The following is a 25,418-nucleotide window of genomic DNA, read 5'->3' as shown; positions in this document are numbered from 1 at the left end:
TGGTACATACACGGTTTAAAAATAAACCAATGTTGACTGATCAAATAAATACCACTTAGGTTTCAAATTGAACAGCCAGTGCAGTCTGTTGAATATAAAGCTGTTTTTACCTTCAAGAAAAGTTATAATTCATGGTTGTAATGTCACAAATTGCAAGTTTTGCAGAGAGCAGTGTGAGGCTGCCAGAGTGTAAGGTCGAGCAGGGGTGGTGTGGGGCTGCCACACCGGCCAGGTTGTGTGGTCCCACTCCCCCAGGGCATAAAACACGCCTATAAAATCTAGCAAAGCGAGTTTTATTTCTCAAAGGCAATGGTCATAAACTTGCCTACATCAGAAAATGCTCTGCACTTCTCCTATTAGCCTTTATTTAACACGATACAATTTATTTTTATGTTGTGCCCTTCACAGAATATCACAGAACTCTTTTCAGACACTGCTCCTCGTAAAACTGAGACTGGCAAAGAAAATTTCAGCTCGGGTTTTGAGCAGAGGAATGACTGGAAGGCTCCCAGCTGCAGGGGGGGCTGTGTTAGGGTTGCAGAGAGTCAGATGGGAAGGACAGACCTTGCAATAGGATGCTGTAATTCAGTCTCAGTTTGAGAGTTAAGGTGGGGGTGATTTATGTGGGACATTGCATAGCAACAGCTGGTGTAGGTGGGGGAAAATGAGGGTAATTGTGGCCTTGCTGCTTGGAACCGAGAAAATACAGTTTCCTCCTCCCATCATGGACCTTGTGTGAAGCAGGTGGTTCTGGCAAACCTTTCTGTAGGCTGGAAACAAAATCTAAGCAGTCTCTTGTTTAAATACAGCAGATTTGGCTAAAATGCAGTATCCTCCATAGCACTGTCGGGTGGCATCTGTCTTGAGTATCCTGGCAGGGTCTGCAGGGACAGGAAATCATGTGTAAATACTTTATCCTGTGTGTGTTGGAGTGAGTGACCCCTAAGCATGTCACTAAGGGAAAGTAACCTTTAATGGAGAGTTAAAAAGGACTGAAGGCTTTTCTGAGAGAGCGATGTATTAGCTGGGATCGCAACTGAATTAATGCAGCTACATGGCTTGTGGCATCTTTGAGGATGGGCAGAACAAATTTGTATTTTCCTGGAAAAGACTAGTGGTGTATTTAATTTCATGCCACTTTTGGCATGCTGAGAGCCATATTGTTTCCTCCTCTTTCCCTGGGGAAAAGGTTAAGCATGAATTTGGTTTTCTTTGGTGTAGAGACTGCTATTGTTATTGATTGACCCAGCTGAACTTGGAGCAAGAGCCAAAGCTGTGGTATTTCCAGGCAGCTGTGAACAGTTTCAGATGTAAGGAGTGTCAAAGCAATGAAATAGAAAGCAGTGACATTTTCAATATGAAATCAAAAAAGCCCAATTCATATTTTATTTATTTATCCAAAATAGTTTGAATTATTCATTTAAGTCGATATAAGCGTGTGAAAATCCAAGGTGTTCCAAGAAGCAGCATCATTAGGGGGAAGGTAATAATTTGGCAATATTAATTTTGTAACAGCTTAATGATTTTTTTTTTCAGTGAGGATATTTTTTCCACATCAAACTCTTCAGGACAGGCAACTTTTTGTCCATACTCTTGAGCTGAATACAAAGGAGGTGGGACAGTATTTCCATGTATTTTCCTGTTCTCCCTGTTCGCCTCCTTAATTTTTTTTCAGGCAAAGTAAAGATCCAGTTGTTATTCCTGACCAAGGCATAGCCTGCCAAATCTCACACTTATTTTCTCAGTTCTTATTTCTTTCATTAACTTGGAGATGCTTTGGCATCCCTTCTCTGGGATGAAGGATGTTTGTGGTGTAACTTTCCCCATCCCTGGCCTCTGCAACTTCTTTCACCTGTTTTGTGCAAGTGTAACAAGGTCTAAGACAGGAACTCAAATGGGTTCTCTAAATACAGAGATTCTGGTTTTCAAATGCTGTCTTTTAAAGATATCATTCAATCTAACTCTCCAAATGTTGTGAAAGATCTGGAAGGATCAAGATGTTCAAGATTCTGTAGATGGAGATAAAATGTGTGGAAACATTAATGCTGTCACCAGAACCCTGCTCTGCTAATGCACCTGACCCACCCTGAAAGGATCTCCCTGTGTTCTGTGGCCTCTATGGCTGTGCCTTAAGCAGTGCTCTGAAACAGCTGAGTTGCACTCTGTGCAAGTGATGACTTTTAAATCAGTTTTTCCTGACTGTGCTAGAAATTTGGCGGGAATTAGCGGTATTAGGTGAGGCTTAAGAATTAGCACCGTCACAGCTTTGGATTCTGATGCAGAGCAAACAATGAGCTGCCTCTTAGCTTAACATCTTCACTTGATGGGGAACATATTACAAAGATTAATTACTGTCCCCAGGTCAGTGCATGTGCTGCTGTGCTGCTCTCTGGGTGCAGGGAATCTGCAGTGCCAGGTCTGTACACCAGCAGATCCATGGTGCATAGAGGCTACATAGGTACCCAGTGCCTAAAAATAGGCATCCTGTGCCATTTTAGACACCTCAAAGTGTCTGAGACGTTGACCTGGGTCTGGCTGGTATCATATGCAACCTGCAGGAAATCAGGTTGAAAAGGTATGAAAAATACCCTAGGGCATCTCAAATGGGTTTGTTTCACCAGTGAGATCCCATATGACATTTCTCAAGTCTCAGGTTACTTTCCTATCAAGTTACTCTTCGTGGATCCTCCTCACAGTGTGTTTTCTTGGTTGTGTCAGCAGAGCCCTTAGTGGAAAGCAGGGGAGTAGTCACAGCCCTGAGTGCTGTCCTGAGTTAATCTGGGAATAGCCCTGAGCTGAATTGCTTCCTGGAGATAAGCACTGCAGGAGGTAGGCACCAGCAGTTGCTGTAGCTGAACTACTGAGGACTGCAGTTTAATTGGGCATAAAGGAAGAGTAATCTCTGTTTTACAGTCAGGGTTCAGTGGACCTTTCACTGGGGGCAGCTGCAGACTCAAGCATTCTTATGGTGTCCCTGTTCCTGCTTGTTTTTTCTGCTCTGTCCCTAAGCTGAAGAAATGCTGTTGGGGAATTGCTGATGGAACCACGGAGGGGATGACAAGGCTTTGTCCCACCCCTGGCTGGTGTTGGCAGGTTTGGCTGCATCTTTAGTAACAGTTCCCAAGTTCAGCACCTTGTGCCAGTGGCTGACACAAGACTTCTCTAATAAGGAGATAAGTTTTTCATGCAGATGAATTCCTTCAGCCAGGACAGCTGATGCAGTGATACACCAGCACTGCTGCAGGCTCTGGAAAGAGGGCCAGGAGGAATGGCAGGGAGGCAGCAAAGGGCACCCTGTAGGGAGCGAAGGCTCCCTGGTCCTTCAGTTACATTGAAAAGCTGTGGATTTATTGCATAAAAGACTGATTGTAGTAGAAGTTTTTCCTTTTTCACCCTGAGTGTAGCAGAGGGAAGCAGTTGCCATCACTTAGTTACTACTGCAGAATCAGAGAGTTGTTTAACTAGGCCAGTGTTGTTGGGTGGGTGATGAGGCTGCAGCCCAACAGGTGTAAGGATGCTCCTGGTGGCCCTTGGCAGTACCAAGTCTGAGAGACAAAACAGTGGAAAAGGCACTAACTCTTCATGAATAACGAAAGCTGCTCAAGGAGTTAATGAATTAGGGTGCCATCCACCTCCAAGGTTATAAAAGTTGGGAAAGGCAACCTCTGAGATGCAGTAAAAAGAGGCAGATTTACTTTTCCAAGGCTAGACTGCATTTATTAGGAAAAAAAATATTGCTGTTGGACATGGGCAATATATTAAAGGCAGTGCTGTCTCTGACAGTGACGAAATGTTATTTACCACTGCAGTGTGGTCACTGAATTTTTACTTTCATATATAGGATTTTGTCCTTAACAGTTGCATAGCTGAATGAAAACTGTGAGAGTATCAAGGTCGGATCTGCCCATTAACCTCCCAATTTCAGAGGCTGATTAACTGATTAATCAAAGACCAGACCCAGCTCAGATGATGGGGAAGGAGTTGTAACAATCCAAAGAAGGGCTGAGTTAATCAAGCAGTGATGAGTTGCTATGAGTGGAAAGGTGGGTGGTCAGGAAAGACAGAGCCTTTTTCAGCTCATTTAGAAGGGGCTGTATGTAAGCCACAACTCTTTGGGCTTGGAAGGGTGGTTTGGATACTCTACTGACCTTACATCCCCCTGCAACTGGGCGGTTCCATCTCTATGGCAGTGCTTTCATGAACAAACTGGTGATGTTCCCCACAACTGGCTTGCTCTCCTCAATAAAGCAAGATGCAGCTGGGGGGAGGCCCAGAGTAAAGGAGATAGTTTGCTTGTACATCACGTCCACAAGCCTCTCAGGAAGGTGGAGCTGGATTAGCTGAAGGTAAGGAGCTGACCAGCGTTAACTCTCCCTGTGTGGATGCTCTCACTCAGAAGTAAAGGGACATGTAGTTCTCTTTACCCATTAAAGAGTTCCTGTCCTTGCTGGGGGATTAAGCTGAATTGGATTAAGGCCAAAGTACTTCTGAGCAGGGGCATTCTCAGTGGCATTTAAGGCACTTTAACTTAACACATTGAATTATCCTTTTGTCCCACCCAGAGTGCTGAACTAAAGCAGTTCAGGAGATTTGAGGAGACTCATGTTCTCCTGGTGTGCCTGCAGCTGCTCAGAGGTGAATCACTGGCAAGCCCATGGCCTTGCAGTTTCCATCCTACATCCTCCCTGCACCGTGCTTGGGAGATCAATGGAAACACTTTCCAGCAAACACTGAAAAAAACTTACAGCTCACATGGGAAACAATATTTTAGCATGGGCTCTATAAACCCCAGCCAAACACCTTCCTCACACTCCAGCAGTCACCTTGCACTGAAGTTCTTGCTGTCCTACTGCTGGACCTGAACTAGCTGAACTAAAGACATAGGGGCTACAAATGCTGCAATTATGTCTCTGGTCACAGCACAGACAAAGCCTTAAAGCTCTGAATGACAAAGAGGTATTCGAGTGAGGAAGTCTATTTGTTTCCTCTTAGAAAGAGTTGGGATTTTTTCTAACCCTGGACTGTAGTGTTGATAAAACAGGCTGACTTGGGAGACATCTCTAGTGTATATTAAAGTAAAGCCAATCTCTGTAATTAATGGGATGATAAATCGAGGTTTAATTACTCAGAAGGCACCTTGGGTGAAAGATTCATGGTAATTGTTGTGTATCCTCTTGAAGGATTCACAGCACTGGCAGCTCCCTTTGTAGCAATAAAACACAGGGTGAGTGGCAGGCGGTCTCCCAGGACTTCTCTGCTAGGGACTAGTCCAGTTAAGGTAGCAAATGCAAAGAGGCAGTGGTGCTCTCCAGGCTTTTTATCACAATAAAAACCCCTTCCCGAACCTTGAGGGATTCCTAAGCAGTGTGTCAGTTTGAGATCTAAGCACTTGCCGTCAAATCAAGAGTCCATTGGAGGAGATGTCCCTTATAGGCAGCTTCCTCCTGCTGCAGCCATGTGGAGGCGCATTTCCTATCATTTTTCCACTTTATTGCTTCACGTGGCATAACACCCTTCTCCTGGGTTCTGTACAGAATATAAGACGTGTGCCTGTGGGGAAATGGATGCTATAGCTTTGAATTTTGTAGTGTTGTTAAAAGATGGGCTGAGCAAAAGAAAAATCCATCTCACTGAGACATGGCTGTTTTCCTTATTCTCCACTTTACTGTCCTTTGGTCTGCTGGGGCCAGGAGGAGAGGAATCTAGCTTGCCTGCTGCTTTACTCTGCCTACTTAATTCACTTTTTAATTAACCTTTTCAATTCACTTAGTTTGGCTAGCACTGTAAATACAGCACGAGGGCTCTGTGCCGACGACATATAAGAAAGCACGTGTTTTCTTCCCCTACACAGAGCTGAAGAAGCAAGTGGAAAGCGCAGAACTGAAAAACCAGCGCCTGAAAGAACTTTTCCAGACCAAGATCCAGGAGTTCCGCAAGGTGTGCTACACACTCACGGGGTACCAGATCGACATCACCATGGAGAACCAGTATCGACTCAGCTCCATCTATGCCGAGCACCAAGGGGACTGCCTGCTTTTTAAGGTAGGTCTGCACACCCCTCGCTGCACCTGCTTCTTTGAGTTCATGGTTTTCAAGGTGCCAGTTTGTATTTGCTCTTTCTCAGTGGTTAGACTGGGAAATCATTGCCTCCGTGGTATGTGCGGAGTGTTCCTTGTGAGGGAAGCAAGGATCCTTTCTTCTATTAAAAAATGAAAGGTTTGACATCTGGTCTCCCGCTTATATATCAAAGTCTGGATAAAGAGAAGAGACTATATATGCATAATACCTAAGGCATCTGGCCTCGCACTTCACCTTTTTATAGTACCAGTTATATGACACAGTAATAAAACCGTATGTAACCATCAAGGTTTCCTCCTTACCTCACTATAAGATATATGTCCCTACATTTTTTTGCTATCCTCTAACTTGTTTGCCTGTCATCATCTTGTCTTTATGTAAATTGGAATCTCTTTTGAGCAGCAACTCATCCTGGTATGTGTGAAGTGCCATTTATGTGAACAGCACAGATGAGCAGCAATAACAGTCTGTCTTCTGTCAGTTGGGTACTGTTATTGGTCTGGCTGGGTGGGCTGCTCTTGAGTTGCGGCTTGATATAGGTGCTGTTTTTCTTCTGTGTTACCTTCCAGCAGCACAGTTGAGCTGATGTGTTAGGGAGCTGAGGTGTGACATTAGAGTCACGAAGCTGTTAAGTTCCATCTTTACATTGGTTCAAGTGTCAACAGCACAAGTTTGCAGGTCAGCAGGAGAACTTTCTTCTTCTTGGTGGCAAACACAACTGCACTTAAAATCATACCTGTCTCCCACTGATCCCCCTAGGGCAAGTCTCCTTTAAGAGAAGGAAGAGGGTTTTGGAGGTGTTCAGTACAAGAGGGAACTCTACAAGCAGGAAATGGGAAAGTTCTGTTTCTAGGCTATGTGCCACATGTGGACTGCTGCAGGATTGTTTTTCTGGATAACAGGACTAATGCTTTCCTGTTCTGCAACTTTAGAACCTCAGGAAAAAAAAGAAAAACGAAAAGAAAACCAACAAATAAAGCAAGTGAGGGTATGTATAAGACAGCACCTAGGATCCTTAGTAAAACTAGGAAAATAACCCCAAAACAGTTGTATTGCTTGGCCTTATGAGGCTTCTGGACTAAGGCAAATGGCAGCAACAAAAGAAAGCTCAGTCCCCAGGGAGGAGGATAATGCTGTTGGATTTAAGATGCTGCCCTTGAATCCTGAAAACAGTTCTCTGTTGGGATGGTGCAATGCTGCTGTAACACCTCCAGAGACCTGTGCTCACACCTGTGGTGTTAAATGCTTAGTGCATGAAACTTCAACAGACTCCTGGAGATGTCTGTTGGATGCCATGACCAGAGATGGCTGCAGATGGCCAAGTTGCAGTTCTTTGTGTGTAGAAGAAGAGATGGCATGCTTGGAGAAAGTTAAGAAAATGCGAGAAAACTGTGTACTGGCCACATGAACAAGAACTGTCTGGCAGCTCAGGAACTTGTCGCCAGTAGGACCAAACTCTCCTTCATGGCATAGCAATGTAAATAATTTATATACAGGAGAGTGGATAATAAAGTACAGATTCCTCTGTCTAAACTGTCCTCTTGCTTTCTCTTCTTCACTGGAGTCTTTATTCCCAAGTATTTCCTGAGGATGAAGGTGAGTGTCACTAGGTAGAGCAGACCTCACATTTCCCAGAGCCAAGGATGGGTTGTTTATTAATTCTCATCCTCTCTTACCTCTTCGGACAGGAGAAGCAGATTTGCTAATTAGAACCTGAACAAGAAAATCTCAGACTCTTTCTCCCTGTTCAGTAAATCACAGACAATTCCCACCATCTGCAGCTTCGAATAGTAGTAGAATATAAACAACAAATTATTTCCTTGCTGAGTCCAGGCAGCTGGTTCTCATGTATGTATCAAGGTTTGAATCCTGACTGTGGCTTCCAGCAGGGTTATGTGTTTATGCTGTGGAATTTCTGAGCCATAGCAGACTGTGGGTGTTTGTGTGCATTTCATTAACCCAAAGGGGTCACAAAGCAGGGAATGCTATTTGTATTTATTCCATTCAAGCAGTTTATGGAACATGGTCTATATAATTAAACCAGAGAAGTCCCCTGGCAGTTTACAAGCTTCTGTAGCTCACCTGTAAACTTCAGAGCATGTTTCAGTAGCACTGCTGGTGGCATTTAATTTTAAGTGAGGCTTCAGTAGCAGGGATGCAGTAGGAGCCACTGTAATGCAACCCCTTCAAAGCAAAATGAAGATGAAAGATACGCTTGGTTTTCCTGACCAAGGTGTGGTATTACTGTAGAGGAGCTTATTATCTACCTGTTGTATGTGTCCAGCCAGTTTGCATTAAGGGATTACAGCTCCCATGAAAGGGTTAATCACAGTGCCCTGCTGTGAATGTCAATGCTGCATCTATAAATGAGCACTGAATTCCAATGAAACCCTATCAGTATTTATTGGCAATCCCTATTGATGCAACAGATGAGCTCATCAGCTTGAAGGATGTTCCAGTGATTTTCAGACCCTCTGTGAGTGTGTGGGCAGCAAAGCCCATCTCAGGCTTCACAGCTCGCTCCCGCTTCTTTGCTCTTTTTTATTCTTTTAATTAAATGCTGTGGAAAGTAGTGTTACAGATTCCTCACCAGGAGTTTAGTTTCTGATGATTTTTTTTCCTGTGGGCTGTAATGCATTACGGTTATTGGGGCACTTGACAGTTTTGTATTCCATTGCTGTTGCTGGTACATTGAATGTGTCCGGCTGTGACACAGGCTTTGTGTTCTGTGTGATGCTTGACTGGTGTGTCTAGACCAGCCCACCCGTCAGATATCCAGGGACTGCATCGACTCCCTTTGTAACAAGTCATTAAAGAGATCTGTTAAAACAAACAAACAAACATTGCCAGGGAGCCTCAGAATCAGCTTAGCCAGCTCAGAATGAGGAGGTGGCACATCAGGCTGTCATTGCTTGGCTGCATGTACATCCTGCTGTTTACCCTTGTCTCTGGCTAGGTCCAGAATGGGAGTAAGGAAATGAGGTCTTTAGAAAGGCAATGACAATTGTTTCAGACAAAGAAAGTCCTTCAGTAAACAGAAAGACTGGTCAAATTTGAAGAGGAGATGATTTGGAGACACTTGTACAAATGAACAAACAGTGGAGAGAAATTAAATCACAGGCTTTTTCTTTTTGTGTACCTAAAGACAGAGTCTCAGCCAAAGCATGTGAAGCCAATCAATTTAAAAGAAAATGAGTAGAAATCCTTTTATTTGATAGACCCTATGGCTTCAAGAAACTACCGAGAGCAGGAACCCAGTACATCTTCTAAAATGTTGAGATATCTTTGTGGACAAATAATAATACCTAGTTTTACATTAAATGATCACATTTACCTTAAATAGGGACATTCAGAGCTCTCTGCTTAGAGGTGTAAAGGCATCTTCTTACTACAGAGGTTAACCAATGCTGCCAGTTTTTTGGGTTGTGTCTACATACGGTTTTGCTGCCACTGTACTTGACAACATTTGACTCCGTCCTCTGGAAGTATTTGGGAATTAAGACTTGAATGAAGAAGAGAGAGCAAGAAGCATACTGAGAGAGAGCAGTCTGGTTTTGATTATTCTCTGTGCTTCAGGTAAACTGTTTCCTGTGTTGTGGCATGAAAGTAGGGCTGGTCACTTTGAAAGGATCTTGGGCTGAACAGACGATCGATCTGATCCTTTGATGACTACATCAAATCTGTCATTGCAGTCTTTCTTGTCTGAGATGCCCCTGCTTTCTCAGAAAGGAGTGCTCAGATTTCTTAGTAATCCATATATAAATTATTTGGGTCTAAATTGTTTGGTAAGGAAGTTAAACCAGACAAACTTTCCAGTATCACAGCAGTGTTACGTTCCTGAGGTCCTAAGTAATCCGGTCCAAAAGGCTACCTTTAGACAGATATTTTATGTATCCCTCAGAGCCCAGCCTTGCCAAGTACAAAATTCTCTCTGCTTCCAGGTCTCACCTATGTTGTTATTTTCTGTCAAAATTATCAAATGAAAACCCAAACAACAGCAGTAGTTCATTGAAGAGCATTCCCAGGTTGATAGACTGTATTCCTTGAAAGAGAATACCCAAGATACCAGGCAGCAAACAAAACCAGAAGCATCTTGACATAGCTTGAGAATGTGGCCAGCTCTAGTGCTGGCATTTCTTACTGCAAAATAAAACCTTTATTGGTGTCCTGTTGGATTGGTGATATGGTCACAAAATCAAATAAAATCAACAGCTTTTCTGCAACCTGATAAATGAACAGCTGGTGTACACACAGTCTTGGCACACGTCTTTAAGGAGTTAAATACAGAATTAGTTTGCAGATCTGTAAAGGCAACTGTTGCTATCAAACTTCAGGGCCACCTGAAAAATAAACACTTATTTCTGATGTGGGTCACTGTGGGTGCAAAGGCTGAACATAGGGTTGAAAAGGATGTGAGCTATTCCTTTCCTTTGTATGAAAGAAGGGTCTGGTGGAAGGACAGACACCACCTTTAACTTCCCAGTTCTTGTTTGCTTGCCCCATGGCTCGCACACCTTGCTGTCCTCTTGCTTCTGTATTGACAAGGTTTGTAAAAAGCGACAGGGCAGCAGTGAGCACGAGATGTAGGAGTTTAATTCTCTTTTCTTGAGGAGAGAAATGAGGCCGGATTGAATAAGAAAGAACTTGGAGGCTATTTTTCAAACACAAAGTGATGCTGACAAACTGCCAGCTGAAAGGGAGAGGCAAAACTCGTGTGCTTAAACATGCAGAGAGAGTCTGGTCTCCTGAGATTCCAGCACAGTCTGAGTATCAGTTTGGCCAGGGCGCACTGGTGAATGATGTACACCTCAGATTTAGCAGGATGGTTAATGCAGAGATTGCTTTTATTCTCCCAAGTGCTCTTGTTTCATCTTGAAGCTGACAGCACTGTTGGGAGCTGTGATTTTGAGTCCGCGTGCTTGGCATGTGTGCAGTTTCAGTTATTCCTCCTTGAACCCAGCAGAGTATCTCAGAGAAGCATGTCCTAGCTGTTTGTTTCTCTTTGTATCTCTATCTTCTCCCCTCTCCTCCTCCTCACCCTTGATGAGTCTCGAGGGGAGAAGGAAATCACAATTTTGATGGAGTGCTATTCTTCCAGCAGCCGTCTCGCACTCTTGCACACACAATCAAAACTAACAATGGGGCTCATCGGTGGAGCAGACCAGGCAGCGAGAGATTGATTAGAGACTCTAGGCCTCTCTTAACTCCTCGTTCTTGTTAATTACAAGTTATTTTATTTTTATATTTTGTTTTCAATTTGCCCACTGGTTGTTGGAGACCTGATTTTTCTGCTCAGCTCCAGAAGCGCCTGCCGTTGCTGTGCGAGCGTGACGCCTTCCTGGCAGATGGTTGCAGGGATTCCTGGAAGGGTCAGCAAGGACCCAGCGTGGGTTGCGTCAATCAGCAGCCTTAAAAAGGACCTGTTGAGCAATGTATGGTGTTACAGCACAAAATACTGTATTTGAACTTCCTACTCATCATTTTCTATCATATATTGTAGCAGCCTGTGTTGTGTTACGACCTAACTTTAATTCTCACTACTGTCTTCATCTTATTCCGTCCCTTCTCATACTTTTTTTCTTTCTTACTCAGTTTTTCTCTTACTACATATGCTTCCCTGAAAAACTGCCTATTCCCTAGCACAGGTGCTGTTGTGAGGATAAATGGGCTGTGCTGTTGGGGAACATAGAGCACCTCTGGGATGGGGAATACACTCCCCTGTTACCCACTGGTCTGGCACAATACCCGTTTCCAGCGTGTTGGCACTACTCGTTCCCCTCCCTGCCGTGCCTCTGAGTCTACCAGGGTAGACCCAGCCATGCAGGTAATTAATGCTGATGATGATGGAGGATGATTCCAGTGACTGAGTCTTTCCTGACTAGCAGGAGGTTGGTACATGTGAGGAAGGTCAGAGTTTTGTCTTGCTGATGGATGTGTCCTCCCTTACACTGTGAGGCAGATACATGATCTGTCACTTCACATAAGCAGGCCTAGTTTTGGACAGGAAACATGAGGTTGGCTCTCAGCTGCCATCTGAGATTCAGGCTGTCCCTCTGCAATTCCCTATTTGCTTTGTGATCATCATGTTGGCCACCAAGTTGTTCTTGCAGTTTCCCTTCTCTTCTTGAACTCTGTCAGGCCTGGTGCTGTGGCCACCTCCCTGGGGAGCCTGTTCCAGTGCCCAGCCACCCTCTGGATGAAGAACCTTATCCTAATATCCAACCTAAACCTCCCCAACACAACTCCAGGCCATGATTCTGCCATAACAATAAGAAACGAAATTACTGGAATACACTCTTTTTAAATAAGTTTGCGATTCATCTCCCTCCAAATCCCCTTCATTAAAATATCTCTTATTTAATAAAATGGGAGTGACAGCCTGTGCTTCCTAGGGAGAGTCCTGTGCACCAACATGGAGCACAGGTCACTAATGAGAACTTAATTAAACCAGATCATCCAGGCTGGTGTGCCAATGTGTGTGGCCCTGGAGGGACATGTACTGGGCATGGGGCAGGTGCTGCCTGTGCCCCAAACCAGGCAGCCTCTGACTCCATCCTTGTGCCATTGGCAGAGCTGGCAGCCCTGCACAGCCCGAGCCCCAGACAGCACAGAGGGGCTGCTGTGTCAGTGCCAGTGAGCAGGAAGCAGAGAAGGTCCTGGCTGCCTTACCTGCTATAAAAAAACCCTTCTCCTTCCTTTCTCCCCCCTGCCACGTCCCCAACACCCGCGTGATTGCAAATTGCTGGAGAAGAGTTGTTCTTGTCGCTGGCTGTGCCCGGTGTCCCCATGGGAGGTCTCGGGAGAGCAGGATGTCTGTGTCCTCCTGCTGCTGTGTTTGAACAGCTTACAAAGGACTGTGTGGGCTGGCAGGAAAGGGTTTACGCACTGTGAGACCAAGACAGTTGTTAAATAATGGATAAAGCAGAGGGGACATAACCAAAACCCCTCCTGCATTCCCGTTCCCATCTCTGCCGATGGCTTTGCTCTAAGGTCACTCAACCTCACGGTTTTCTCTGTCCCTCTCACCTGGGTGCAGGATATTACCATTCGTGGACTTCCACAGGGGTTTGGGAAGCTTTTCAAAATGTCCTGTGGTGGGGAAGCTGTGTGTGAACAGGTTGGAGATGTAACCAGGACAGCTAGCTTTTCTTATACAGCAGTGGATGCAGGAAATTGTCCCTCAGGCATGGGGTGCAACTGGTGGGGGTCAGGGGCTTGGAGCAGCACTACTGTCCCTTTCCTTTTCTGCAGGTACCCACCACTTTTGACTGGCACTAAATCTTTTCGTATTATTTTATTTATTTATTTATTTATTTATTTATTTGAGTCTCTGGTAGTTTCAAAAGATGTTCTACTTAGAGCCTGTGTGATCAGCACTCTTTAAGGAAAAGGCAATGCCTTGGAGCCAGGGCGATGGGGGAATACCAAGCCTCGCTGCAGCACACATGAAATGGGTGTTTTGCAAAGCAGCTTTTGATGCACGGCTGTTGCTGTCCCTGGCTGCTCTGTTGTGACTTTGCAGAACACGCAGAGCCGTGTCAGCAAACCACAAGCCGCTGGTCGCTTGCATATGGTTCTGTTCAAAGCCGCACATGAAAAGGAGTGGAAATTGCTGGAGGTTTTTATCCTTTTGAGGGGGAAAAGTCTGGAGTTTCTGGGTACCCAGCATCTCAGCCGCCTTCCATGGCTGCTCTGCAGTCTCAATTGTTTGTCTGTCCTTTGACATGATTTGGGGACAGGCCCCCTCTAATGCCTTGGGTCTGTTTTGGGCCTCTGTGTAGATGTGGCTCTGCTCCGAGGCACGTCCAGCCACAGCAAGACTGTCATGACATCATCTTCTTTGCCATCCCTGTGTGACAAATGCTGTCAGGGACTTTAGCACCTTTCCCCCACTTGTGATTTGCATGGATACCCTTGAAGCCTCTCTTTAGCTGGCTCTGAGGGGTAGTTAGTTGGTGGTGCTTTTGTACCACTCCTTCACCTTTTCCCTGTATGTTCCAGGAACAGGTTTGTGAGAGGACCTCTAGGAAACGCAGTTAGCTCCAGGAAACAGCTCTGAAGTGAAGTGCAGCTGAAGTACACCCACCAGCATGTGAGTGCCCAGGTCATGGCAGCACAGCTCAGCCTGCACAAAGCCACCAGCAGGAGTGGGTGGCAGCTGCTGCTTCTCTTCTGTCTTGAGTAAGCAGCACCTTGTTTAAATACGAATTTAATTAGGACCTATCTATCACTTTGGGAGTTTATAGCTGCTGCCCGTGCTTGACTGGGGCAGATTTTCTAACCTTCAAGGAGGGGAAAGGGTGTGTTTTTGTGTGTATAAAAATTGTTCACAAGTACGGAAGCACAGCACAAGATTCCTGTGCTGGTGTGGTCTTGGGACATCTATTGCCTGCATCTGAAAAGTGGATCTGGGCTCATATAAAGGTCTTCTCCTTTATTCATTGTGAATTTAAATGCTTGTGTTGTGCCCTGATATAGGATCTTTGAGTCAAAACGTTTCAGCCTAGTTGAGGTAATGAGGTGGTTGGACCTTTCCCACGAGGTTTGGCAGGTGAGTGTGAAGGGATGCAGTGGGGGACGAGTGAGGAGCAGAGAACGGGGTGTTGTGGTCACAGGTCCCCTTTGACAGCCAAAGGGCCACCATCAGGGGTGAGACAAGAGCTGGAATCTCACAGCCTCACAATTCCTCTATCATCCTTGTATTTCTTCCACACTTCACAGTCTAAATGCTCAATTCTTACATGGTTCTTAACCATGAAGTTACTATTGCATAAACCATTTAATGTGCTTTCTCTCAAACTGACTTGCCAGCTTAAGATAAGAGCCCACATTCCAAAGCTTTTTAGGCAGCTCTTCTTCATGGAATCCCAGTCTCTGTGATGTTTGGGTTTTCCCTGAGACCTTCATCTAAACAGAGGTCTCTTTTTTTTTTTTTTTTGAGAAACCACTTGTAGAAAAGCAAAAATACTAACTACTGTGAGTGTACCTTCTGATTTGCTCCAAGGCATGCCACCACTGTTTGGAGGCAGTTACTGCTGGAGAGGGTTGAAGCACATCAGGCTTTCAGTGGTGGCATTTCCTGAAGATTTGATGCACTTCACAGCATCAAGGAGTCTTAAGCATGATGTGCCATGCAGGCTCTCCAGACCATAACATGTCCCATCAGTGGTGCAGTGTGGTTCTCTTAATGCTGCTGTTCTTACCATGGTGCTCTGTATGTGGGACAGTGGCATAATGCAGCAGTACCCTGAAAATCCTTCTGGAGAGCTTTGTTGTGGGGACTGACTGCTGGGATTCTGGTGGAATTCTACTGAATGCTACAGAGCAATAGTTCTTGCAGCTCAGCTCTTTACATTCTGTAAACTTAAGGAATTAATACTTCACATGGATACAGCTTAATAATTTAATATTAGGGATAATATTAAGGATTTAATAATGTATCAACTGTCTTTATTTGTATTCATGGAAATGGTAAAAAACCCTTTCCTGTTCTCACATTTGCTTCAAACAGACAAGTACATGAATTGTTGTAACTCCACACAAAACCCATTCACTCTGTCCCATGTGAATGTTAGCACTGCGAGCAGGTAACTTAGTACTATTTTAGGCTTTTGGATTTAATGTATTTTCCTTTTTGCTACTTGCATGAGAACGTCCTTTGAGAAAGAAGTACTGAAAAGTATTTTATGTCAAATCTGTCTTATAAGGATTCGTAGCTAAATCACATCCCTGTTTTCTCCTCCACAGGGGAAGCAGGGAATTTGAGAGCTGAGGATGACCTCCAGCTTTGGTAACTCCCAAGATTATCTTTTGATGGCATCTTTAGCTTCCAGAAGAAGACAAGCCTGTCTGCCTGTGTCTTGGAGGGAATATATCAAACTGAGGCTTGAAAATTTTAATTTGTCCCTAATCTGTTTCAGCTAAAGCAGGTAGCTGATAGCAGTGGATCTATCTCAGCCGTGTTCTGCGGAGCTGACATAAATTTCAACCTTTAAGTGAAGGGTTTGTCTGTCTTAATGGAAGGCTCTGGGGAGCGTTTCATGTGCTAGCTGTCACTTTGCATTTCTGGGATGTATCCGACTCTGGAGAGGGGACTGTCTGTAGATGATTTTTATGTGAAGTAAATAGTGGAGAGCAGCACAAGGTGGGGTTTATAATCGTGTCGGTGCCTTCAGTGACTGCCACGTGTGAGGTAGCTATGATGAATCTGCAGCAAGGGTTACCATCAGCTGTCGGTTTGCTGGTCCCTGTGAAGCTTCTTGTGTTTGTGGGTGTTGAAAAGGCCCAGCTGACAGTTGCAGGGAGGCCCAAAGGTTTTGGACATGTGTGTAAACAGCTGTCTCTTGCTGTGCTTCTCTGGAGATTGTCAGACATCTGTGTGTCTCTGTCAGGCAAGAATCACACCATGTTGTCCTGGGAAAGCACAGGAGTTGTCCTTGGCTTTTTGGCAGAGTTGCTGCAGCCCAAAGTTGTTTTTCTTCATATAATTCCATTAGAGTGATGACAGTTTCAAGTTGGAACAGAAAAAGACCTGATGAAAGGACCACTCTGTAAGTAGGGAAGATAGACAGAGTGGAAGCAGTAACTAGCAAGGTAATAGACGGTGATGGATCTATAATCTCTGAGGCTGCTGTGTGCAGTAAATTCCTAAATAGTGTCCTTTCAGCCCTAACCTATTTATTTGCAAAGTGCTAAATTTAATTTTCCTTAGTCTGCAGGAAAGCAGCATCCCAGGAATAAACCTTTAGCCCAGCCAAGGAGCTGTGCCAAAGTGCTTGTTCCAGCATTTCCATTTCCTCCTTGCTCTGCGCAGAGCGTCAGGGCTGTGCACCCCAGCACATCATCTCTCAGGTATGTTGGTGTCACAAGGCTGGAGAGGTGGGATGGATCCTGCTTTGGAGCCTGTTCATAAGGGGAGGTTTAATAGCAGGTTCAGTAAAACCACCTGGACTCTGTAAGAGCAAGATGAATGAATGTGTCCCGAGGTGGGAAGGCTGGCACATGAAAGCCTGTGAGGGAGCTAATCCTACACGTACTGATGCTCTGTCTGCCCTGTAGATACAGGGCTGAGTGCTAAAGGCTCAGCTCAGAATAACTTCAAGAGTTGAACAGCACATAAAAGCCCACGTATTCTGAAACCTCCACAAAGCTGCATCTTGAGGAAGAAAAGCACTGAGTTTTCCAAGCAGCCGACATTCTGCACATTCACCCTGCAAAGTTTCAGCAAATGCAGTGAAAAGTAGGTTTCCGTGCGTTGCTTTTTGTTCCTGGTAGCGCTGTGCTGGTGATACACACAGCGTGTGTTCTTCTGGAGATAGCAAAGAAGTTTTTCCCCCCAAATTCACTATTCAGTAGAGTTGTAGAAACTTCTTTTTGCAGGCTTTTTGCCCACTTTTTCCTTTTTGCCCTTTGATGGGAAGGGCACCTCTGCTGCAGGCCAGGAAAGGACCTTCCTGAGCGGATTCTGAATTTGCAGTGGGAGCCTCTGTTTTTCTGGAATGAGGTGAAATTGCTGTCCAAGTGTGGGTACTTCATGATCTGACACCCTTTCCTCACCCCTTCACCAGATTCCTTGAGTCTTGCTCTTTCTGCTGATAACGTGGGTACAGATGAGAAAATAGACATTTTTGGTGAGTTGAGATGGTCTCTGAGGACCTTTCTCTGCTATTCTTTCATTTTAACCACAGTGTCACAGAAAATTTCATTAGCCAAGCCAAAAGTCTCTCAGCCCACAGTCTTGACTGATGTACAACATTGATTAGTAATTACATTCTTTGGAGATTTTCCTCTACCCAAGGGGTCGTGTAGAAAGCCACAAGTACTTGCGCCTTGGAAGAACCTGGGATTTACTCCCTGCACTGAATTGAGCATTGGTAGGGTATTAAACTGAAATGGCTCCTCCACCAAACCAGAACTTAATCAACTTAAACCCACATTTTTCTAGCAGATTTTCCCCCTTGAGCCAGATCTGCAGGGAGGCTTCTCATGCAGGGGGTAACCAGGCAGCATACCAAAGGCCTTCAGACTGCAAAGGGGCATTTCCAGCTTGCCTGAGCTGCTTCCATTACTCAGGGACTGAAATTTTAATCATTGAATTAATTTTTCAGAAACTGAAGTGCAAATCTGTACCCCCAGCAGCATTAATAATGAATGCAGGGAAGAGAGACATTAGGAGACAGAAGGGCTAGGAAATTTGGGGTCGCGGAAGGAATGTTTCTGGGGGGTTATTATTTTGAAGATGTAATATGTGAGTTGTATTTCCTTGTCCCTGGGCCTTTTTACTTGTCTTGCCTGTTCTGTGTCCAACAGAGTCTGCGTTATTTCTGTCCAAGGCGTCTTTCCAATACTTTTCCTTCCTGCTTCTCTTCACCTGGATTTTCTTTTCCGGGATGGATAGCGACTCTGTACACACAGGGTCCCACTCCTCATCTCCAGAGCAGTCGCTGAAGCACTGGAGGGCTCTGGTCACATCCAGGGGAGTGAAGCAGCTGACTGCAGGTCTCACCTGCTGGTCAGGTTTAAAGAAGATGAGGTCTGAACTACAGCCCAGGTACCAGAGCTTTCTGCCTTGCTTTTGGCTCCTTCCTTCCTCTCTCAAAAAGCACACAGGGTTGTTGTTTTTTTTCCTAATTAAAAGTATTATACACCAGAAGATTAATTAGAAATGAAAGTGATTTTTTTTTTCCCTCCCTTTTCTGTCAGTGGAAAAGGCCTGTGCCAGGCAACTGCCAGAGGGAGCTGGGATTTCTCCCTTTAATGGATTCCAGGCAATTTGCCTCTGGACATCTATCTTATAAATAATGAATGTTTGCACAGATTCTCCCAATTCTCAGACAGTGCAGGTGGTCTTCATTTCAACCATCTCAAACAGCTCTGGAAACAGCGGGGTGTTCCCATCCTCGGTCACCACATGAAAGGACAATAGCTCACATTGCCCCTCCCTGCTCCTTGCATGCATCATGAAGACCCCCTATGGTTATGGATTTGTATCTTTGTTCATTTGAAATCCCATCGAGCCATCACTGCCACGCTCTGCACTTCCTCCTCCCTGTCGCACAGCCCTGCCAGCCAAACCTCCCGGTGCTCCGATGGGCTGAGCTTCTCGGAAGCGCGTAGGAATGTTGCCAGCACACAAGGCTCCGTGTGTGCACATGTGCACGATTGCAGGACATTTTCAAGGCCTTTGTGCTCCCCTCCAAGGCTCACAGTAAGAGGATCATTCTTTGAATTGTTGTATTAATCTTCAGAAATGAGGATTTGGTTCAATGGGTGCTCCGCAGAGACTGGCCTAGAGGAGAAATCCTCTCCCAGAAGGGAAGCTATTCTTGAGTTAAAAACACCCCAGAGTGATTTATGCAGCGCAGGGGCTTTAAAGTGGTGGTGGTGCAGGGATGAATTCCAGCCCTGAGGTGGTGCAGGGATGAATCCCAGCCCCGAGGAGGATGACACAGCCTGAGGGTTTCTCTTCATACCGTGCCACTTGCCCTGTTTATTTCCTCTCCGTTCAAATGGAAGCGGTGACTGCAGGAAGATGAAGGTGAAGGTCCCCAGCTGCAGAGAGCTCCCGTGGTCAGCAGCCACCTGGCTCAGAGAGAGGCTGGGGATTGCTCCAAGAACCTTTTCTGTGGCTCTAAATACAGCAGCTAATGACACCTTCCACTCAGCGGGAAGAAAACAGAATTACTAAACTTGCAATTTGGCACAGTGGGAGTGTGAGTTTGTCCTGCCAGTTTCTTGTTGCTATATATTTCCAAGACTTTTTTTTTTCCCCTATTTTTTTTTTTCTCCCAGGCAGGTGGAATCCGAATCAAGGAGTTTGTTTTAAGGACTCAGATTATGCATATGGAAGGCACAGCCCCAAAAGGAAAAGACTGATTGCTGCTTATAAGTCATCCAGTATAAAAAGGAGAATATGCAGGTTCTCTGGGAAATGCCACATGTCTTGGCCTTATGAGTAATGTGTAGTTATGTCCCACTAGGAGCCACATTCCCAGTTTGGTGTTGAAGGAGATGTATATATTTCCATCTAATTTTAATCATTTTGACTTATGGTTTAGCTTTGTGCTAGGCAGGCTGCACAGAGGTTCCAGGAGAATACTATTTTAGATGTCTTTGGGGGCAAAAGAAAGAAGACAACTGAAGGCAAGGTTAGAAATAAGTGAACATTTCCAGTTGAGCAAGTTTTATGGTCATATGCTGTGGTAATTGAAGGTTTGCTGTTAAATGCTACAAATCCATGCTGGAGAAGAAAACCTGTCCCAAGTTTGAGATTGCTGCAGTGTGAGGAGGGAGAGCTCTTAGGGCAAGAGGTGCTGTTTCAAAGGAGCAATAATGACAGATTAGCAAGGCCCAGTTCTTTTGGAGTAGGGTTTGTTCTGTCGAGGAGCCATTCATCTCCAGGTTCATCCTGAAGATGCATGAAAAATTTAGAATAATTTCTCCAGCAGTGCCTGGAATGGACCTGTCAAGCTGAGCTTGCCCTGGTGCTGTTAGGGGTTGGGGAGTAAAACAAGTGAATACTGTAGAGGTAAAACTCTGCCTTTCTAGTTCCCCTTCTACACCTCTGTTGGCTTGTTACCAAATCTGTGTTATAGCACAGACAACCATCACCAGCTCAGAGTAGTGAGATGTGCTCAAAGCTCATTTCTGCAGCCAACATAGGAGTGCTTGGAGCAAGCAAAGGCGCAGTTTCTGGAGCAGGGACTTGCTTTAATGTTCTTATCAACTGTTTTGCAGTCTTTGTTAAAAGAGGTCAAAGCTCATTCCCCTGGGTGGGGACTTCATGAGCACAGTACTTATTATTAGGGCAGTACCATATCTTGTAATTAGGGATGTAATTCCCAGCTCTGTAGAGAGCCAGCCTGTAGCCTGGGTACCATTTAAGAGTTTCATGAGATGAATTAAGCAAGGATGGATTGAGCAATACAATGAATTTCAACAGAGATCGCTCGCCTGAAGTCCTGCAGGTGTTTCAGACGAGATACGAAAAGTAAATACCTTCCCTTTTTCTTCCATAGTAGGCAAGGAGAGTGGCATTGTTTCGAGGCCATGAAGTAGTGACCCTCTGATGACTTGGGGCCTGATTGTTTGAGAGGTTACATCATCCCCTGGTCCCTGCTAGAGCAGCTGGGAGAATCTCTTATTTCTTTTTCTGTCTGACACTGAAGATTTTTACCTACAAAGGACCTGTGTCTTAGAAAATTGCTGTTGCAGTACATCTGAAGAGTCAGATTTTGGCAAGCTTCAAAGTGTGATGTAAGAGATTCTTACTTAATTTAGCACTTTGTTAACTTTACTTTTTTTTCTTCCTTACCTACATGGGTAGCAGTGCTTATGTTGTTCTGCATGGAGTTCTACAGTTTATGTGCTTTGTATAAAATGATTTAAATAAGTGCAGAATAAATCAATCAACCTTGGAAAAAAAAGGGAAAGCAATCAACTTCAGGCTTAAAACAAGGAATAGGTGAAAGGCTGAAAGAAAAGGATGAAGAGGATGAATTGTGAAGAAAAGCAGAAACAAAACTGGATACAGTGGTAAGATAGAAAAAACAAGGGAAGGCCAGACATGCAAGTTAATGCAATGTATTTTCCTCTTTAATTATATTCATTTGATGTAGATTTGTGCCAGGCACTTTACAGCAGTGTTAATGAGACAAAGGAAGAGTTGATATCCATAGTGGTTAAAAGATAGAACTTGAATCAAATTGCTGCTGTTCTCGCTGGGCATGGATATATTTAGCATCACAGCACACTGTATATAGGATGTGGTACAGTCTTACACGAAGGCTTTTGAAGGAAGATCTCAATGCACATTGCATTCGTTCCTACGTAGTATTTCCCAAATTCCATTTCCCAAAATGTTGAGAGCTACAGTTGTCAGTTGTTGCTGTGTTCATATTTTTATACAGCACATGTCAACATGGAAACTGAGTCACATGTCCACTGATGAGACTAGTCTTGCCATCTTCATGGAATTCTTGTTCTGCAGCTGTCTTTGGAAAAGGAGTTTGACTCCACCATGTTATCTTCAGGTGTAAAGCTCTTTATGGTGTCTCAGAGGAAGGAAACACTAATTCACCTTTTAAATGGAGCATGGTTCCTCTGCAAATTTGCCTTCCCTGCTTTCACACATCGTCCTCCAGATGGATGATAGCTTGTTGCCCTCAGCCCCCCATAATCCTGTTAACAGCCTTGCTCTAATGATGCACGAAGTGCTGAGAAGTCGTGCACTGCACTCTTGATTTCTCATCAGTGCAGCTTGCACCCCTTCATCCTGAAAAACCACAGGGTAGATTTAACTGGGGAAAAAGGAAAAGAAGAGGTATTCCCAGGGATTACAGCAAATTTGCCTTCCTGTAGGTATGGCTCAAAGAAGTGTAAAGCTCGTGCACTCAGACAGCTGTGTTACCAACAGGTAGGAAAAATGCTCTGGAATTATTCACACTGGCTCCTGGCAGGAGCTTGGAGTTCTGTGGGTTATCCACTGAGGCAGAGACGAGGTGAACAATAGGGATTTAATCTAAGGAATGTTTTCCCTGCCTTCAGCACATCTCTCCAGCTCTCATCTCCATTCCCTGATTGCAGTGTAATCTCACTCATTACTCCGTGACCGTAACCTCCTCTCCCCAATTCAGCAGTGAAGAACCTGCAGCCAATTTGTGTCCAGAATTAAGGTTGTGACCCTCTCCACTTCCCTCTGTGCTCAGCAGCTGTGGAAGGAGGTACACAAAGGCTCTATACTAATTGTTAGAGAAGAAAAATCTCAGACCCTGAATTGTTTGCTGAGCTATTCTGTAGTTTATTTTTCTCTGTACAGCAACAGTTTTCAGCAAAAGCGGACGACTGATTGCTCCTGGAGTTTATTGGAAGTGCCTGGTTTTAAAGGAGGCTGAAATTTTATGGGTGTCAGATGAGAGATAACTGGTCACTCTCCCCATGAGGAGATCTCATTGTCCTCAGTGCATTTCACCTGCTGTTTGGGAAACAACAGTCATACCTAGAGCTGTGGGTGACACTGCCTTTGCTCAGGCTGCTAATGCTTCAGGTGAATTGCTTGTTAGGGAAGGAAAAACTGTAGATTTCTTTTTGGAAAGAAGGATAGGATTATTCCCCTGGCTGAAAAAACCTGCAAGTTTGGGGCACAGTTGACCCATTTGTACTCACAAATGTACAACAACTTTGTAGGTGGTAATGACTTCTGTCAAACTCTTTTATTTGTCACTTTGAACTATCAGCTTATAGAAGAACCACAAAGACTCCTTGTTGGTAGAAAGATGGCTTGAAGTTGCTGAATCATTACAAGCATCTTAATGCAGAAGCAACTAATCTTTTTATCCAGTGCTAGCTTTGGGCTCTGCTTTCCCTCAGGATCTGGATGTTGTAGAGGAACAAGAAAATTAGTGCTAAAAAGATTACTTGGCTGTATGTGAAACAATCCTCTCTGCTCCCCACATCTCAGAAGGCTGCTGCTTGCAATGCTGAAATGTTACAGTATGGAAAATATAGGTAAGATCTGGAGGAGCACCCGAGATGTCCACAAGGACACAGAGGGCACTTCCCATTGCTTTTCGTTTACTAGAATATGTTGTGTGTACTCAAAACTGTGGGTAATTACACTTTGCAATGAAATCTATGAACATCTGTTCCTCTCCCTTTCCGTGCCAAGTCCCAGCCTTCGGGAGACATGTTGTCTCCACAACAGTCAGATAGCACATTTGCCCCCTAAACTAAGTAGAGGTTGCAAGGCAGGAGAAGAAATCTCAGGAAAAGGATTTTTCTTTTAAAACTTCCAGCAACAGCTGCGCAGGGAAGGGAAGAGGGGTGCAGACGTGGTGGCAAGAGCAGGGAAAGCACTGTGGTGCCCACACTGAGCAATGCCCAGTCCTGCCGTGCCCTGTTGAGGTGGAGCAAGCCTGGTGCCATGCTATTCCCACATCCCTGGCTGCCTCTCAGCTGCAGCTGCAGCCCTCACTGCCATCCAGCACAGTGAAGAGCCATGTCTGGGATCTTACAGAGAGCAACAGCTCAGCCCTGTGCAGGAGCTGGATCTTGGGGGCAGAGCTCTGAAAGGAGTAACAGCAAAAGTTCTCCAGGTGAACGAGCCGACCTCCTCCTGTTTGTTTGGCAGAACCTCACCTGCCAGTTGAACGGCGTTGAGTGATGGATGATATTCATGGATTAACAACTTCATTGGAGTTGGGTGTATACCTGGCCATGGAGTACGTAACTGAACGTCTCAATCAACAACAAAAAGGTTTTCCATGCCTCCTGTTTTAGCATAAGTTTGAAAGTCTGGTGGAATCCTCTACTATAAATATTTATCTTCTAGATCCCTTTTCCTCTCCCGTTGGGAAAACTCTTGTGTAATGGAAGAGGTCCCATAGTAACTGCAGCTTTTCTTCTCTTAGCAGTCACAGCGGCGCAGTAACGACGGGGAGCATGTTGCAAGAAGGATGTACTCCATCTAGGCTGGACTTGCAAAGAGTAAATTGGAGTGAAAATAGATTTAATATTTCCATAGTTCAGCGGCAAAAGTAAATCACCCATCATTTGCCTTCTGTCTCCCAGATGCATTAAAATGTGGGAAATGCTCAATCTCCAAACTCTTCATTTCTTGACAAGCTTTATTCACTCTCTTTTCTCTGCTGTTTTTATTAATTCATTCTTTAAGGCAGTTCCTGCTGTGCCAACTCCTTTTACTGCTCAGTGTAGTGAGCTGTTGATAGGTCTTGCACAAGGAACACTGGATCCTGAACTCAGGGCTTGATGGATATTCTCCAGCTCCTCTACTTTTCTTTTCTGTCTTCTGCTTTGGACTTGTGCAATGTCCTTTGAAAGAGAACAGCAGAAACAAAAAGTCAAGTGTTTGAAGAGTTACCTGTCTTTTCTGTGCCTTTTGTCCAACATTATAAAGTCCCAACTTTATACAGATCTCAGAACCTGTAAAAGGCTTGGAATGCTGATGGTTATTGATAGAACAGGATGTTTAGGATAGGGAAAGTCCTGATGCATTTGAGGATGGCTTGCAACTTGGACCTTAGGGTTAAGCCATTTTAGAGACACCTTCTTTGAAAGCCATGACCTTGTCCTTTCAATTTCAGGCTTCAGCTTTATTGCTCTCCCAAGGAACTCAGACAGTTGATTAACTCGTAACTCACTAGTTCTTGACATATTAAGCAGCAAATTTGATTCTAATTAACAGCTTTTATTAACCTGGGTTCCCCCTTCCCTCCTCCCTTTCACTCTAGAGAGTCCTCAAGCCGTTACAGGTTTTAAAGTAATTTCTAATTTTTTATTTTTAATTTTTTTTTTAAATCGTGAGTGTGTGCAGATGTTGGAAT

General features: G+C 44.6%; 1 protein-coding gene across 2 annotated transcripts in view; it reads left to right on the top strand.

Annotated features, from left to right (window-relative positions):
* The window catches only part of MAD1L1 (mitotic arrest deficient 1 like 1), a 356,738-nt gene that overhangs the window by 260,358 nt on the left and 70,962 nt on the right, over nucleotides 1–25,418 (top strand). For both annotated transcript variants that reach the window (XM_032704408.1, XM_032704409.1), the window contains one exon: nucleotides 5,852–6,042. In XM_032704408.1, the coding sequence (XP_032560299.1) occupies nucleotides 5,852–6,042 (191 nt within the window). The remainder of the gene's footprint in view (nucleotides 1–5,851; nucleotides 6,043–25,418) is intronic.

This window comes from Chiroxiphia lanceolata, chromosome 16, assembly GCF_009829145.1.
Source record: "Chiroxiphia lanceolata isolate bChiLan1 chromosome 16, bChiLan1.pri, whole genome shotgun sequence".
NCBI lineage: Eukaryota > Metazoa > Chordata > Aves > Passeriformes > Pipridae > Chiroxiphia > Chiroxiphia lanceolata.
The sequence above is the reverse complement of the archived record's forward strand: the minus strand, read 5'-3'. Positions and strand labels throughout refer to the sequence as shown.